This window comes from Peromyscus eremicus, chromosome 10 (assembly GCF_949786415.1).
Source record: "Peromyscus eremicus chromosome 10, PerEre_H2_v1, whole genome shotgun sequence".
In the NCBI taxonomy this organism is placed as follows: Eukaryota; Metazoa; Chordata; class Mammalia; order Rodentia; family Cricetidae; genus Peromyscus; species Peromyscus eremicus.
The window spans coordinates 23553397-23569120 of NC_081426.1; the positions used below are offsets into that span (position 1 = coordinate 23553397).

Below are 15724 nucleotides of genomic sequence, written 5' to 3' on the forward strand. Positions count from 1 at the left end.
CCAAAATTCTATTTTTCTTCTATGGAAGTCTTTGTAAGAAAGTAATTGATATCTTATAATATAACAGTATCAAAATGATTCTTTTTTGAAGGAATATTTTATCCTGGAAATCCTGACAGATACACAGAAATAAAGAGATTAATGCCGGTGTGACAAAGCCATGTATTCCTGTCCTCTGACTTTAGTCTTGTGGTCAGTTTTAATCATGTCCCCATCTGCCGCCACCAGTGGATTGCTTTGGGCCCTATTACAGACTTTTCACATCTGTGTATTGTAGAGAGTTACTCAGTTTCCACTAAAGACAAGGCACCTCAGACAGCTAACAGTTCTAATACGAGGTACCAGTCAGCATTCAGGTTTTTTTGGTTTTCCTGTTTTGTTTTGTTTTTACAGATTGCTTGAATTAAGATCTAGACAGGAGGGGGCTGGAGAGATGGCTCAGAGGTTAAGAGCACTAGCTGCTCTTCCAGAGGACCTGAGTTCAATTCCCAGCAACCACATGGCAGCTCACAACTGTATATAACTTCAGTTCCAGGGAATACAACGTGCATGGCAAAACACCAATGCACATTAGACAGACAGACAGATAGATCTAGACAAGTTTGGGCTGGAGCTCAGTGGTTAAAAGTACTGGCTATTCTTCCAGAAGTCCTGAGTTCAATTCCTAGCAACCACGTGGTGGCTCACAATCATCTATAATGGGGTCTGATGCCCTCTTCTGGTATTCAGGCATACATGTAGGTAGAGCACTCATATATATATATGTGTGTGTGTGTGTGTGTGTGTGTGTGTGTGTGTGTGTGTGTGTGTGTGTGTGTATCTCTTTTAAAAAAAGAATAGATCTAGACAAATTCTATATTTTAGTTTTGGTATTTTGAGACGGCCTCAAATAGCCCACCCTGACCTCACTGTTTGGTAGAGGGTGTAGTTTAAACTCCCGGCCCTCTTGCTTTTACCTAACTGCTGACATTACAGGCATATGTCACCACACCCAGCCACTATTTTGCATTTGTATTTTCTTGGTACTTAAGTTCACTTTTTAATCTATAGGTCTATTTTTCTTGTACTTTAAGTTTTGAAGAAACTGAAGTTCTGTAGAATCGTTACTGAATCACTAATACATTTAAGGGACAGTGAGGGCTGTGTTCATGTGTATGTAGAGGCCAGAGGTCAACATCAGGAGACTTCCCCAGTCACTCTCTGCCTTCCCTTTGAGGCAGGATCCCACTGAACCTGGAACTTGCCTATTCAGCTAGCCAGGCTAGCCAGGGAACTCTGGGCATCCGCCTGGCTCCATCTTCTGGTGCTAGAGTTATTACAGATGTGCCACTGTGCTTGTGGGTTTTTGCTTTTTGGTTTTTTTTTTTTTTTGGTACTTCAAATTTTAGTATGTGTATGTGTGCCTGGCACAGTGCATGTATGCAGGTCAGAGGAAAACCATTGGAGTCAGTTCTCCCCACCTTTATGTAAGTCATCAGACTTACAAAGCAAGTTTTTCCCTTCTGAGCCATCTTACAGCCCCATACTAACCTTTCTATGTAGGTACTGCGTATCCAAACTCAAATCCTCAGGCTGACATAGCACTTTTGAACTGAACCATCTCTCTAGACCATTTTATATTGTTTTGTTTTAGAAGGTATTGTTTCTTGTTCTGTTAAGATTGATGATGGGCTCTGTCTCTGCTCCTGTGAAAGAAGGTCTCACCCAAACCTCATCCAAGAGATTTATTGGGAGGGAAGAATCCAGGAGAGTGGCTGTCTCTACCAGGGTTGAAAAAGGATGGCCACACGCTGAACAGATGCAGGGCTCATACAGGGCTTCTTAGGGGCAGAGTTTTTCTAGGGAGATCTTCAGGGTGGGAATTGGTCAGATTTCAGTCCTTGGGCTCAGATTGGCTAGATCTCATGCTCAGGGATTGGTTGATTTTCTGCTCAGTTGGTCAGGGGCAGATTTGGCTCTGGTTTCAGGGCAAAAGTGTGTTTCTTTCCCTGGCCCTTTTTAGTGTCTGACTCTAATTTCAGGGGCAGGGCATATTTCTTTCACTGGTTCTGATTCTAGGGCCAAAACGTGTTTCTTTTTCTGACTGGTTTCAGGGTCAGGGCATGTTTCTTAGGTTCTGGGTTCAGGGCTAAAGTGTGTTTCTTTCACTGGCTCAGGTCTTGAGGCTAGGGTGGGTTTCTTTCACTGGCTCTGGTTTCAGGGCCAGGGTGGGTTTCTTTCGCTGGCTCTGGTTTCAGGGCCAGGGTGGGTTTCGTCGGCTGGCCCCCTTTACCCTATACAGTTGGCATGAGTTTTCCATGTGTCTTCTGCTTCATTTGATGTTGCATTGTCTACAGCTTGTGATCAGTTTTCTGTTGACAAGGTTGCTCCTAGTTTATATGATGGAATTAAATATATTCTATGTAAAGAGGGGCGGGCTGGACTAAGCAGTCTTACAGTTATCCTCGGCACTGGCAGGATTGGATGGAGCAGGGCCGATGTCACCAGCCCTGGCCACCCAGGCCATGTAGCACTTTGGGAGCCTTATCATCTTATGATTTCCCATCTCCACAGTGGTAACTGTGGAGATAACAGCTCCATTTCACATACAGTAGATGGTTGAACACCAGAGCAATGTGTCTGAGGTGAGAAATAGATGAGAATGTGTCTGTTTAACTCCAAGACTTAACAGAACTGTTTTCTAGCTTTTTCATGGATCCAGGGATTGAACCCAGGGCTTTGCGACCTCCCAAATCCAAACATTTTCTTTGAAAACCAACTAGTAGCCGGGCATGGTGGTGCACATGCCTTTAATCCCAGCACTTGGGTGGCAGAGGCAAGTAGATCTCTTTGAGTTGAAAGTCAACCTGGCCTACAGACAGAGTTCTATGACAGCACAGCTACACAGTGAGACCCTGTCTCAAACAAACAAACAAAAAGTTAAAGAACAAGAAAGAGAACCGCCGGGCGGTGGTGGCGCACGCCTTTAATCCCAGCACTGGGGAGGCAGAGGCAGGCGGATCTCTGTGAGTTCGAGGCCAGCCTGGTCTCCAAAGTGAGTTCCAGGAAAGGCACAAAGCTACACAGAGAAACCCTGTCTCGAAAAACCAAAAAAAAAAAAAAAAAAAAAAAAAGAAAGAAAGAAAGAAAAAAAAAAAGAAAGAGAAGCAACCATCATGGCCAGTATGGATTTATCTCATTTCATCCCCTGAATAACTGGCAAATAAGGGCTAGCCAGCCTCATAGAAATTGTTTTCTTTAGATTTGTTTTCTGTATATGAGTCTTTTTAGATTTATTTTATGGGTATGAGTATTTTGCTCAAATGTATGTCTATGTTCTGTGTACATTCCTGCGGCCCATGGAGGTCAGAAGAGGTATCAGATCCCTCAGATCAGAGCTGTACTTGCGGATGGTTGTGGGTGCTGGAAGCCAAACCCCTGTCCTCTGAAAGAACAAGAAATGCTCTTAACTGTTGAGTTGTCTTGCCAGCCCCAGGCAGCCTCTTTTTACAGGCAAAATCAGATTTAAAAATATTTGCAAAGCCCATATGAATCCAGACCAGTCTGACCTCAGGCATAGGTTCTGTTGGTGCGAAGAGCTGACCATCCAAGGGGTTGGCGGCTCTGGACATGCAGTGTCACAGTGTCCTGGTTTTCCTGAAGATGCAGCAGAAATGTCACAAAGCTCTCATTCTAGAGTCAAGTGGAAAGCCGCGTGGTCAGAGCTTTGGTGATCTTAGATCTGTTCTCAGGTTTGCAAACAGTTCATAGAAGAGGTGTCTTCTAGATAGACTTCCTGCAGGCATAGAGGCAGAGGCCTTTTCTTGGTATGGCATGCAGTGTCCAGTTGTGCACTACAGAAGTGGCACACTGGGCTAGACTCCAACCTGGTCAGTGGGAAAGCGGCACACTGCAAACTTCCCAGAAACCTGAAGACTACCCAGGTGAGCGTGAGTGTGGATACGGCCGATGAACTGCCCCAGTCGTATATATCCATTGTGTGGACTTTAGCATCACTACCCTGGGATCCTGTCTTTACCCTAATAAAAGCGCTTGCTCTTCCATTCCATCTCAAAATGTCCCATTTCTTGGGGCTGGAGAGATGGCTCAGAGGTTAAGAGCACTGATTGCTCTTCCAGAGGTCCTGAGTTCAAGTCCCAGCCACCACATGGTGGCTCACAACCATCTGTAATGAGATCTGGTGCCCTCTTCTGGTGTGCAGGCATACATGCAGACAGAACGCTGTATACATAATAAATAAAAGTTAAAAAAAAAAAAAAAGCAGGGCGGTGGTGGCGCACACCTTTAATCCCAGCACTCGGGAGGCAGAGGCAGGCAGATCTCTGTGAGTTTGAGGCAAGCCTGGGCTACAGAGTGAGTTCCAAGAAAGGCTCCAAAGCTACACAGAGAAACTCTGTCTCAAAAAAAAAAAAAAAAAAAAAAAAAAATAGGACTGGAGAGATGGCTCAGCCGTTAAAGGCTAGACTCACAACCAAAAATATAAAAAAATAAAATCATCAAAAAATAATTTTTTAAAAACCTTATATTTTCAAAATAGAACAAACAAATAAAAACAAAAACTCAAACATATACACACACAAGGACTAAGAGTATATCACAATGAGAGGAGGAAGGAGGCTTATAACTGATTCAGGACAACGTCTTTTTTTTTTTTTTTGGTGGGGGGAAAGGTTTTTTTTTTTTTAGTTTAATTTTATTTAATGTATATGAGTGCTCCATCTAAATGTATGCCTTTATGTCAGAAGAGGGCATCAGGTCCCACTATAGATGGTTGTGAGCCACCATGTGGGTGCTGGGACTTGAACCTGTGTCCTCTGGAAGAGCAGCCAGTGCTCTTGTCAGCTTAGCCACCTCTCCAGCCCAAGGCCAACATTTTTTTTTTAAACATAATTTCTTTATTGAATCTTTGGGAATTTCACATCATGCACCCCAATTCCATTCACCTCCTAGTCCCTCCATATCTTCCCCTCATTCCTGTAGTGCCCTCCCAAAAGAAAATTAAAAAAAAAAAAATCAAAACAAAACAAGCAAAGAAAAAGATATCATAGATGCTGGGGTGGGCCAACCCCAGGCCCAGTGGGCCTGAGTGGTAGGTAGTTGAGCTGGTCAGTCGGGGCCACTGGGGCCACACACACTGCCCCCATCAGGTGATGGGCAGAGCTAGCTCCCCTAAGCCCATGCCATCAGGGTCAGTAGTCCCTCACCCATGGTGAGAGGTGGGGTCATCTCTCCTGAGTTTGGGGGTGGGAGGACAGCTCTCCCATGAGGGTTGGGGCTCCCTCTCTTGTTGCAGTGTACACTAAGGACCAAGGCCAACATCTCCCCCCCACACACACAAGGTTTCTGTGTAGTTTCGCGCCTTTCCTGGAGCTCACTTGGTAGCCCAGGCTAGCCTTGAACTCAGAGATCCGCCTGGCTCTGCCTCCCGAGTGCTGGGATTAAAGGCATGAGCTACCACCACCCACAAGGCCAACATCTTTAACTGATGTCAGAATAAACCCATCAGGTGAAAGGTCTAAGGAGAGGGTCTTTACCCCTTAGGCTACTTGTTCCACAGAAAAAATTAAATGGTACCTTTCCAAGCCAGACTTGGGCTCACACTGGTAATCCCAGCACTTGGAGAATGTCTGAGTCAGGACTGCTGCAAACTTGAGGCCAGCCTGTACTACATAGTGAGTTCCAAGCCAGGCTGAGCTAGAAAGTGAGAGCTTGCCCACCCCCCCCATCTCTCTGTCTCTGTCCATTTCTCTCTCTCTCTCTCTCTCTCTCTCTCTCTCTCTCTCTCTCTCTCTCTCACACACACACACACACACACACACACACACACACTTCCAATGAGTGATCTCTCAGACACCACTTTGTCTGTTTTCCTTTGTCTGTCTGTCTCTCTCTCTATCACACACACAATTTTCAGTGATCTGCCAAACACCACTTTAAACTCCCATTTGAATTTAGCCTTAGTCCTGGGTCAGCTTTTGATTTTATGCCTCTTGATGTGAGAAAAAATTCAGCACACAGCAGCATCTCTGAGATTTTTCCAATAATGAGCTTGAAGCTGAGCACAGTGGCCTGTGCCTATATCCCAGCACTAGAGGATTGGTTTGAATTACACAGTGAGATTGTCTCAAAAAGTAAATAAACGAATAATGAACTTGAATCCAATGAAGCTTCTAGACCTAAGTTCCATTTATTTTACCGAAAATAAATTGGTAGATCCTGGTAGAACAAGTAAATAATACAAACAAAATAATTAGGCAATCCTGAAGTAGCGCTGTTATAGACAAAACCAATATCCTGAACTTTTTATTATTTTTATATATTGAGAATTTCATACATCTACTCCCCATTTCCCTCCTTCCAAATCCCTCATGAATACTCCTTAACACCTCCCACACCCAATTTCATGTCCTCTTTATTTTTAAAAATAACCCACTGAATTCAACTAGTGTTGCTTGTATGTGCATGAATGTGGGGCTGTTTACTGGAGCACAGACAGAACAGACACTTTCACTGAAAAAGTTTAAGGCACCAGAGAGGCAGAGGCAGGCGGATCTCTGAGGGTTCAAGGCCAGCCTAGTCTATCTACACAGCCTGCCGAAGCTTCACAGTGAGACTAAGTGCAGCACGTGCTCTTAACAACGACTCATCTCTCCAGGCACCTAAAGTCACTTTAGGGGGAAAAGGTAGTCATCATGCTGGGGATGGTTCAGTGGAAGGACATTCACCTTGCACTTTCAGGCTCTGGTTTGTTGGTAACAAAGTTTCATTTAGCATAGACGGATCTGAAACTCATGGAGAAGCTAGCCTTAAACTTTTGATACATTGTCTCTACTTCCTAAAGTGCTGAAGGATGGGCCTATACCAACACACCTGGCTTCAGGCTCTGGGTTTCAATCCTCAGCACGCAGCCGGGCAGTGGTGGCGCACGCCTTTAATCCCAGCACTCAGGAGGCAGAGGCAGGTGGATCTTTGTGAGTTCAAGGCCAGCCTGGGCTACAGAGTGAGTTCCAGGAAAGGTGCAAAAAATAAATCAATTCTCAGCATGCTTTTTGTTTTTATTTAGTTTTTAAATTGTATCATGTATGAGGCCAAACATTCCTGGCTGCTACAGGTGTAAAGCAGACAGGTAGAGTTAAGAAACATTGTTTTGTATTTTGTTTTTCAGACAGGGTTTCTCTGTGTTGCCCTGGCTGACCTGGAACTTTGTTCTGTAGACCAGGTTGGCCTAGAACTCAAAAATTCTGCCTGTCCCTGCCCCCTGAGTGCTGGAATCAAAGGTGTGTGCCACACTGGGCTAGAAACAGCATTGCTTTGAGATCGGGGAACAACCCTTTCTTAAAACTAATTAAAACAAAACTGTTGAGTGTTTTGCCTGTGTGTATGGAGACGCACCCTATATACTTGGTGCTCATGGAGGTCAGAAGTGGGCACTGGATTCCCTGGAACTGGAGTTACAGATGGTTGGGAACCACCATGTGAGTGCTAGAACTCAAATCTAGGTCTTCTGCAAAAAACAAATGCTCTTAACTGTAGCTATCTCTTCAGTCTGTTTGTATACTTTTTAAGATAATAGGGCTGGAGACAGCTCAGGGGTTAAGAGTGTTTATTGCTCTTGCAGAGGATTCAACTTTGGTTCCTAACACTCACATCAGGTGGCTCACAACTCCAGCGACCCAACACCCTCTTCTGGCCTCCTGGGGTACCTGCACTCACAGGTGCATGTACACTCACACAAATACTCATGATGAAGACTTCTAGCTTGCTTTCTGTGCTGTGAACACCGTGACCAAAGTCAACTTGGGGAGGAAAGGGTCTATTTCATTTATACCTTACAGGCCATCATGGGGGAAAGCTATCAAAGAACTCTACACTGGAGGTTGAAGTAGAAATCATGGAGCACTGCTTACTAGTTTGTTCCCATGGCTTGCTCACCTGCCTTTATATAGCCCAGTCCTACCTGCCTAGGGATTGGCACCACCCACAATGGGCTGAGCCCTCCTCCATGAATATGCCCCACTGACATGCCACAGTCTAATCTGATGGAGGGGCAATTCCTCTATTGAAAGTCCCTTCACGAAATATGAGATCTCCTGAGTAAACTGAGGATGGGGGAGGGAGGGCAAAAGAGGGTAGGGGATGGGGGATAAGAATATAAGGGAGGCCAGGTGGTGGTGGCTCACGCCTTTTAGTCCTAGCACTAGGGAGGCAGGCAGCTGGATCTCTGAGTTCAAGGCCAGCCTGGTCTACAAAGTGAATCCCAGGACAGCCAGGACTTTTACACAGAGAAACCCTATCTTGAAAAACCAAAACCAGGGCTGGAGAGATGGCTCAGTGGTTAAGAGCACCGACTGCTCTTAACCTGAGTTCAATTCCCAGCAACCACGTGGTGGCTCAACCACTTGTAATGAGATCTGGTGCCCTCTTCTGGCCTGCAGGGACACACGCAGGCAGAATACTGTATACATAATAAATCTTTGAAAAAAGAAAGAAAAAAGGAAACCGTAAGGGAATGGGATGGTTGAACTAGAACAAGGATGGAGTGGGAAAGGGGGAAGGAGATATCTTGATAGAGAAAGACATCATGGGGACAGGGAGAAACCTGGTGCTAGGGAAGTTCCCAGGAATCCACCCCAGCTTAGACTAGTAGCAACAGTGAAGAGGGTACCTGAGCAGGCCTACACTGGTAATCAGATTGGTGAATACCCTGTCATCATAGAGCCTTCATCCAGTAACTGATGGAAGCAGATGCAGAGATCCACAGCCAAGAACCGGGAGTCCAGTGAAGAGGGATTATATGAGCAGGGTGTGTGTGTGTCAGTCAAGATCATGAGGAGGAAACCTAGTGACAACCGAAACAAGCTAGTGGGAACTCATGAACTTTAGATCGACAGCTGTGGAGCCTGCATGGGACTGGGCTAGGCGTTCTGCATCATCAGACAGTTATGTAGTTTGATCTGCTTGGGGGGCCCTGGCAGCAGGATCAGGATCCATCCCTGGTACATGAAGTGGCTTTTTGGAGCCCACTACCTGAGCACAGCCTTGATGCAGGGAGGTTTGGACCCGCCTCAACTGAATGTACCAGGCTCTGCTGACTCAACATGGGAGGCCTTCCCTTTTTGGAGGAGGGAATGGGAGGTGAGTTGGAGAGAGGAGTTGGAGAGAGGAGTGGGAGGAGGGGGGAGAGATCTGTGGTTGGTATGTAAAATGAATTAAAAAATTAATAATTTTTTAAAAAGTCCCTTCCCAGGTCTGTGTAGATTGGTAACAAGCTGACAAGAACTATGACACTCCATTCTAGTAATGTGATTCTGTTGTTGAAAGGGACATGTTTAACACTCTTAATTCCAATTAAATGTAAATTACATCTAAGTATCATTTTAAAAACATAATATAGGTAATATGAAATATTAGGAGTGGTCAGTGCATAAAAAATACTTGCCACAAAGCCTGAGGACCTGAGATCAAGCCCGTGAAACTATGGTCCAAAGATCCAAATCCTCAAACTTGTCCTAAAACCTCCACATGTATCCCCATCCCACACAGAATACAAACTAAACAGCATTTAAGAACTGGATGGATGGTTCAGCACTTGCAAAGGATTAGAGTTCAATTCTCAATAACCACATCAGGTGGCTTACAGCCATCTGTAACTCCAGCTCCAAAGGTCTGAAGCCTCCAGACCAAACACACATACACCAAAAGCAAACACAGAACCAAGATAACTTCTGAACTTGAGTGTTTTACCTATGTTTGTGCACCAGGTACCCTGAGACCAGAAGAGGCTTCACTGGTCAACTTTGGCCTTCCATCTTACATGGGTTTCAAGATTAACTCAGGTTTGTCAGGCTTGTATTCCATTCTACTCTCTTGATTTTCTGTCACTTCTGGGAGAATCAAATCTGGAGCTCAACGATGGCTTAGCTGGTAAAGGTTAGGACCCAGACTCCAAACTTACTCTGATACATACACATACACACACAAACACCCCGCAGTCCCCAGACATAAATCCACAGGATTTACATGTTTAAACACACCAAATGGTAACTTCCCATAGCAGTATGGGCTCATCTACCCAGTCTCTTGAGTCCTTTTTTTTTTTTTTTAAACATTTTTATTTTATGCACATTAGTGTATGTGTCTGTGTGAGGGTGTCAGGTACCCCAGAACTGGGGTTAGACAGTTGTGAGCTGCCATGTGGGTGCTGGGAATTGAACCCAGGTCCTCTGGAAGAGCAGTCAGTGCTCTTAACGGATGAGCCATCTCTCCAGCCCTGGTTTTGATTTTTCAAGACAGGGTCTCTCTGTGTAATAGTCCTAGCTGTCCTGGAATTCACTTTGTAGACCAGTCCTGTTTTTTTTTTTTTAGCACGCCCCTACCTTGGAATATTCAACAGCAGTTAAGACCTCTTGAGTTGCCAAGTGGTGGTGCCCGCAGATTAAGTGAGGTAGAGACAGGAGGTTGAGGCCAGCCTGACCTACAACAACAACAAAAGACCTTAAGTTAAGGAAGACAGACAAAAGCCTTCGGAAGTGCTGTTATCTTCATAGTCAAGTAACCTTGGTTAGAGACCTCTATGAACACTTCAATACAAACAAGGACAAATGGTTCTTACTTAGTTTTTATTCATAATCATAAACTTAACTCTGCAATCCAGCTAGACTTGGGAGGGGAATGAGGAGAATATGGAACCCAGAGAACTTCAGTGAGAGCGGAGATTACAGGGTACTGCGAGCAGATGGGGTGGGGGTGCTCTCCTGAGCTACAGAAGGAATGGTCTGGTGGGTAAGAAGCCCGCAAGTCGAAAGAATTAGAGTTGTCCACAGTCGGAAATGGTGATCTTCTTGCTGGTCTTGCCATTCCTGGACCCAAAACGCTCCATGGCTTCCACGATGTTCATGCCTTCTTTCACCTTCCCGAAGACCACGTGTTTGCCATCCAGCCTGTAGAAGAATGACCATCATCAGCAATTAGTGGAAGACAGCACACTAAGATAAGAACTGCTACAAAACAATCCAAGACAAATACATGCACACATACAGTCAGCACTCTTACAGACTTCATCTCCACTAAGAGATGGGATGAAAGAAACATTACACACGAGTCCCTCAGCAGGGCCATGCTCTTTCAAATACACATTCACTGTGTTTCTTACCACTCAGTCTTGGCGGTGCAGATGAAAAACTGGGAACCATTTGTGTTTGGTCCAGCATTTGCCATGGACAAGATGCCAGGACCTGTGTGCTTCAGGACGAAGTTCTCATCCTCAAATTTCTCTCCGTAGATGGATCTGCCGCCAGTGCCATTATGGCGTGTGAAGTCACCACCCTGTGACAGACAGAAATCTGTCACTTCAGGAATGTTAACTGAAAAGTCTGCAAGGTACAGCCTTTACAGATTTCTAATTTTTGTTGTGTGCACACAAGCCACAGGATCTCAACTCTGTTCTGCAAAGGTCATCCACTTTTTGTTCCAGACAAAGTCAAGTCTCTCACTGGCCTGGCGCTCAAAGTTTTGATTAGGCTAGTTGACAGCTCATGAGTGTCACCACACCCAGCTTTTACAGGGACTCTGGGACTCAGGTCCTCAGTTTTGGGATCCTTGTGTGGCAAGCACTTCACAGGGCTCATCCTAGTCCAAGGTAGAGTCTAGAAGGTTGGTGTGTAAGGACATCTGGAATCCCAGTACACAGGAAGAGGCCAGAGGATAAGCAGTTTAAGGCCAGAACAAAAACCTGTGCTGGGGCCAATGAGACGGCTCAGTGAGTAAAAGGAATCAGCCATTAGGCTAGAAGACCTGATTTAATCCCCAGGACATACAAGGCTGATGGAGAACTGACCTGTACATGTACACTATGTTATGACCCCCCACACACACACAAGAAAAAACGAGGTTAACTGGAAATGGTATACTACTGGCTCAGGTAAAGTGCAGCTGAAGCATCGTTCTGGCTCAATCCTATACTAAGGAACTAAAAATTCAGTCCATTCATACCTGGCACATGAATCCTGGAATAATCCTGTGAAAGGAGGAACCCTTATATCCAAATCCTTTCTCTCCAGTGCTCAGGGCGCGGAAGTTTTCTGTTAGAAACAAAAACAGTATGTACACACACACTTTCTCTTTAAAATTATTTTATCCATGAAACATGTTAAATTTAGAAAATTAAACCAACCTGCTGTCTTTGGAACTTTGTCTGCAAATAACTGTAAGGAAAAAGACAGCTAATTAATACACAGGTCAACATTCTCATGTTAATGCCCTTAGCTTTAGAGATTTGTACATCATAAATTTGTTTTCTCACTAGAACACTACTTCAGTAATAACCTTCATATCCCAGTAAGAATCACTCTTAAAAGCTTTAAGGGTTGGGTTGAGAAACATGAGAACCAAAAACATGCCAAAAATCTGGAACTGGTCATGACTTAGAAATAGTGACAGACTCCTTAAATGTGACTCAAGAGCTTTTAATACATCACACCTACTTCTGAATAGACTTCAGGCTTCTCAAATGTACATCACCTCCCCTAACTTCATGTTGGAACCTAAAATCAAAAATTCTGAAAGAAAGCACTGTCACACAATGCACAATCAGGTAAATAAGCTGTGTTAGTCACTGGCAATGAAAATGCTACCACCTTCAACCTGTCACGGCACACACATAGCTCTGAAGTATCAGGGAAGTGGTTGTCTTGGTAGCTAGGTCCCTTACCTACTAGTAGGTGCTCTGAACCTTTCCTCAATGTTTACAAGCCCTTTCATAGCCAGTTGAAAACCAGGGATTCTTTTTCAACTTACCAGACGACAGTAAATCAGTTGTAGCATCTGCATCCTCTCAGAGGATATATTTGTTTTAAATATATGGCTCTTTGAAAATGTCTAAACTCCTTTCCTCAGAGCTTTGCAAGCCCACATTTCTTTCATCGCAAGTACTACTTCAAAGCCCTGCTGGGCAGCTCCATCTCCATTGTCACCTACCGACCTGCACGTCTGGTCTCATTGCCATTAAGCTTTGGCTAACCTGATACTAGCCTGCTGCCCAGCACCAAGCTTAGGCCAAGTTTCCACACGAGCCCTTGTCAATTACCAGCTCTGACTACAGATAAGACTCTGGCTGAAGACTACGTACCTACTATGTGCTGCACTGTGGTAGCTTTGGAGAAAAAGTTTAATACGACAGACACTAAGCAACATTCTGTTTCTCTATGGCCTCAGGCCTGGCACTGGGGTTAACGAGAATAGAATATTTAATTTTATAGAAGAAACACACCAAGTGCTTAGGATCCTAATTACTATCTGTTCTTTAAGCAGCCATTTAACACCTCCAAAACCAATTAGGTAACTAACCACTGGCAATCCACCTTGGTCAACACCAGACTGCAGCGTGGCCAGTCCTAACATGCCTGTTCCACAGAGGGCAATCGGGAGGGGTTCCAGAGCGCCTCCCCCGCTGCGCCATCACTGCGACGGGAGGCGGTCCTTGGGCACCAGCAAAGGCCAGGCCTTTCCCGTTTCCGCTCGTGGGGTGGGGGCGGCAGAGGGCTGTTCTGGGCCTCTCTCTCTCTCTAAACAAATGCCGTCGCTTCAAACCGAACGGAGGCATGCCCAAGCCGCACTCGAGCACAGCCCATTAGCAAACCCTATCCTCCCAGCAGGAGCCACTAGATCTACCGGGGACTACCGAGCACGTACCGGCTCATCGAGCCTTCGTCCTTGAGACCTGAGGCAGGGGCTCTGCCCAGATCGCACTGCAAGACGGCGGCGGCGGCGGCCCGCGGGGTCTGCGGCGGCGCCGCGGCACAGCAGGGCGGGGCCCAACGGCTCCGAGACGGGAGCGGCGCGCCGAGCACGTGCGCCGGGCCGCGCAGGGCGCCACAGCGCGCAGCCACGTGCGCCGGCGGGCAGGCCGAGGCGGGCGGGGGAAGGGGCCGCCCCCTCCCCCCAACGGCCGCGCCCCGCCCGGCTTTGTCCGCCGCCCGCCCGGCCTCCCCGCGCCTCGCCGGCCTCCCAAAATGGCCCCCTCGTCAGGAAATGGCGCCGCCGCCGCCCGCGCTCGCTCGCTCGCTCGCTCGCTCGCTCGCTCGCTCCTCAGGAGGGTGGGCCAGCGCCCCGGGGGCGCCTCCCACCCCACCGCTCCCAGGACCCCACCCTGGAGCGCCACCGCCCACCCGACCTCGAAGGAGACGCGGCCCAGGGGCTCGCCGTCGGCCGTGATGTCGAAGAACACGGTGGGGTTGACCATGGCTGCAGCAAGCGGCGACAAGGGGACAGCGGCGTCTGCAAAGCGGCACGAGCCTGGCCGCCCGCTGCTTTTATATCCGGCCCGGGCCCCGCCCACTGCCCGGTCGCGCGCCTGGACCTTGATCAATCGCCATGGCTTCCCAGGCGGAGTGACGGCGCGGGCGGCCTATGGGCGCACGCGGGCGCGAGGTGGGGCGGGGAGTGAGGTGCGCGTGCGCTGTGGCGCGCGGAGGCAGGTTCCCGCCCGCGGGCTCCTACCGAGTGGTTGCGGCGCGGTCGGTGGGGGGGAAGAGTCGGAGGGCAGTTGGGGAGGGTGGCCACGCAATCTGGCTGTTCTTAGGAGTGGCGGTGGGGCCTCCCGCCCTTCCCTGCGATGACGCCCATCTTCCCATTGCACAGAGGGAGTAACTGAGGCAAACATGGACCTCAAGGTCGAGCGGCCCTTCAAGGTCGGGCGGGGTCCTGCGGCGCGGCCTGCGCTACGGAAATGCGAACAGGCATCCCTGGGCGGAGGTCCAGGACTCGCATCGGCATCCTGCACTGGCAATCGCTTCCTGCTCGGTTCCTTTGAGCGCCTCCGTTTTCTTCAGCTCGGGAACGGACACAAGCAGCCCCCTCATTTGAAAGATTATGAAATACTTTTTAAATGTCCTACTTTCCAAAAATATCTTGCTTTTTCTCCAGGAGGAAGCTATTTAAACAGGATCCTGGCCAGATTCTACCTGTAATTATTACACCCTCCCCTCCCCCAAAACAGGTCCTGGGTCTTTCTCGTTTCATCATGAGGCCTAAGGTGTACACTCAATACAAATGCTTCTAAACATGGTGACACGTGCCTGTAATCCCATCTCCAGGTAGGCAGAGGATCGTTGAGTTCCAGAGAGCCTGAACTGTTAAGTGTGGGACCCTGCCTCAAAAACAAAAGAACAAAAAAGCATGAATACAGGAGAGTCAGTGCTGGAGGATCCTTCAGTAGCTCACCAGCAGTCTGTGTAAGGCCTTAGACACAGAACCTCAGGAATGTGGGTCTGGCCCTGCCTTATTTGGACGAATCAGACCAAAAGCGCATTCGGTTGAACTACAAAGAGCCCTGATCTGCCAAGCTGGAAATTTCTGTACCAGTGTAGCCTTAATTCGTAGAGCATCCTGTAAACGTGCTTTTCTCAAAAACGTCTCTGATGGTAAAGCACTGCCTTTGGATCCCCAGCACCTATGCAAAAGCCAGGCCAGGGAAAAGGCTCTGTAAGCCCGGCCCTGGAGGGAGGGGAGACTGGCTGGCCAACCAGCCCCAGCCCAAACTGAACTCCAGGTTTGGTGAGACCCTCTCTCAAAAAGCAGGTGGAGGAGGGGTTGGGGAGATGGCTCAATGGTTAAGGGTACTTGTCATCTCACGGGTTCATTGCCTCCTTTTTAATTCACTGGTTGCTTTTGTTATAGTTGAGTTTTAGGAGTTCTTTACATATTCTGGGTTTAATTTCTTAGTAGA

General features: G+C 47.2%; 1 protein-coding gene across 1 annotated transcript; it reads right to left on the reverse strand.

Annotated features, from left to right (window-relative positions):
* Positions 1 to 10602: 10602 nt before the first annotated feature.
* Ppia (peptidylprolyl isomerase A) lies at positions 10603 to 14317 on the reverse strand. The gene is made up of 5 exons (XM_059275475.1): positions 14171 to 14317; positions 12173 to 12203; positions 11992 to 12080; positions 11153 to 11325; positions 10603 to 10940 (listed from the first exon to the last, which is right to left on the reverse strand). The coding sequence occupies exons 1-5, from the start codon at positions 14237 to 14239 to the stop codon at positions 10808 to 10810; spliced, it is 495 nt and encodes a 164-aa protein (XP_059131458.1). The 5' UTR covers positions 14240 to 14317; the 3' UTR covers positions 10603 to 10807.
* Between the last annotated feature and the right edge of the window lie 1407 nt (positions 14318 to 15724).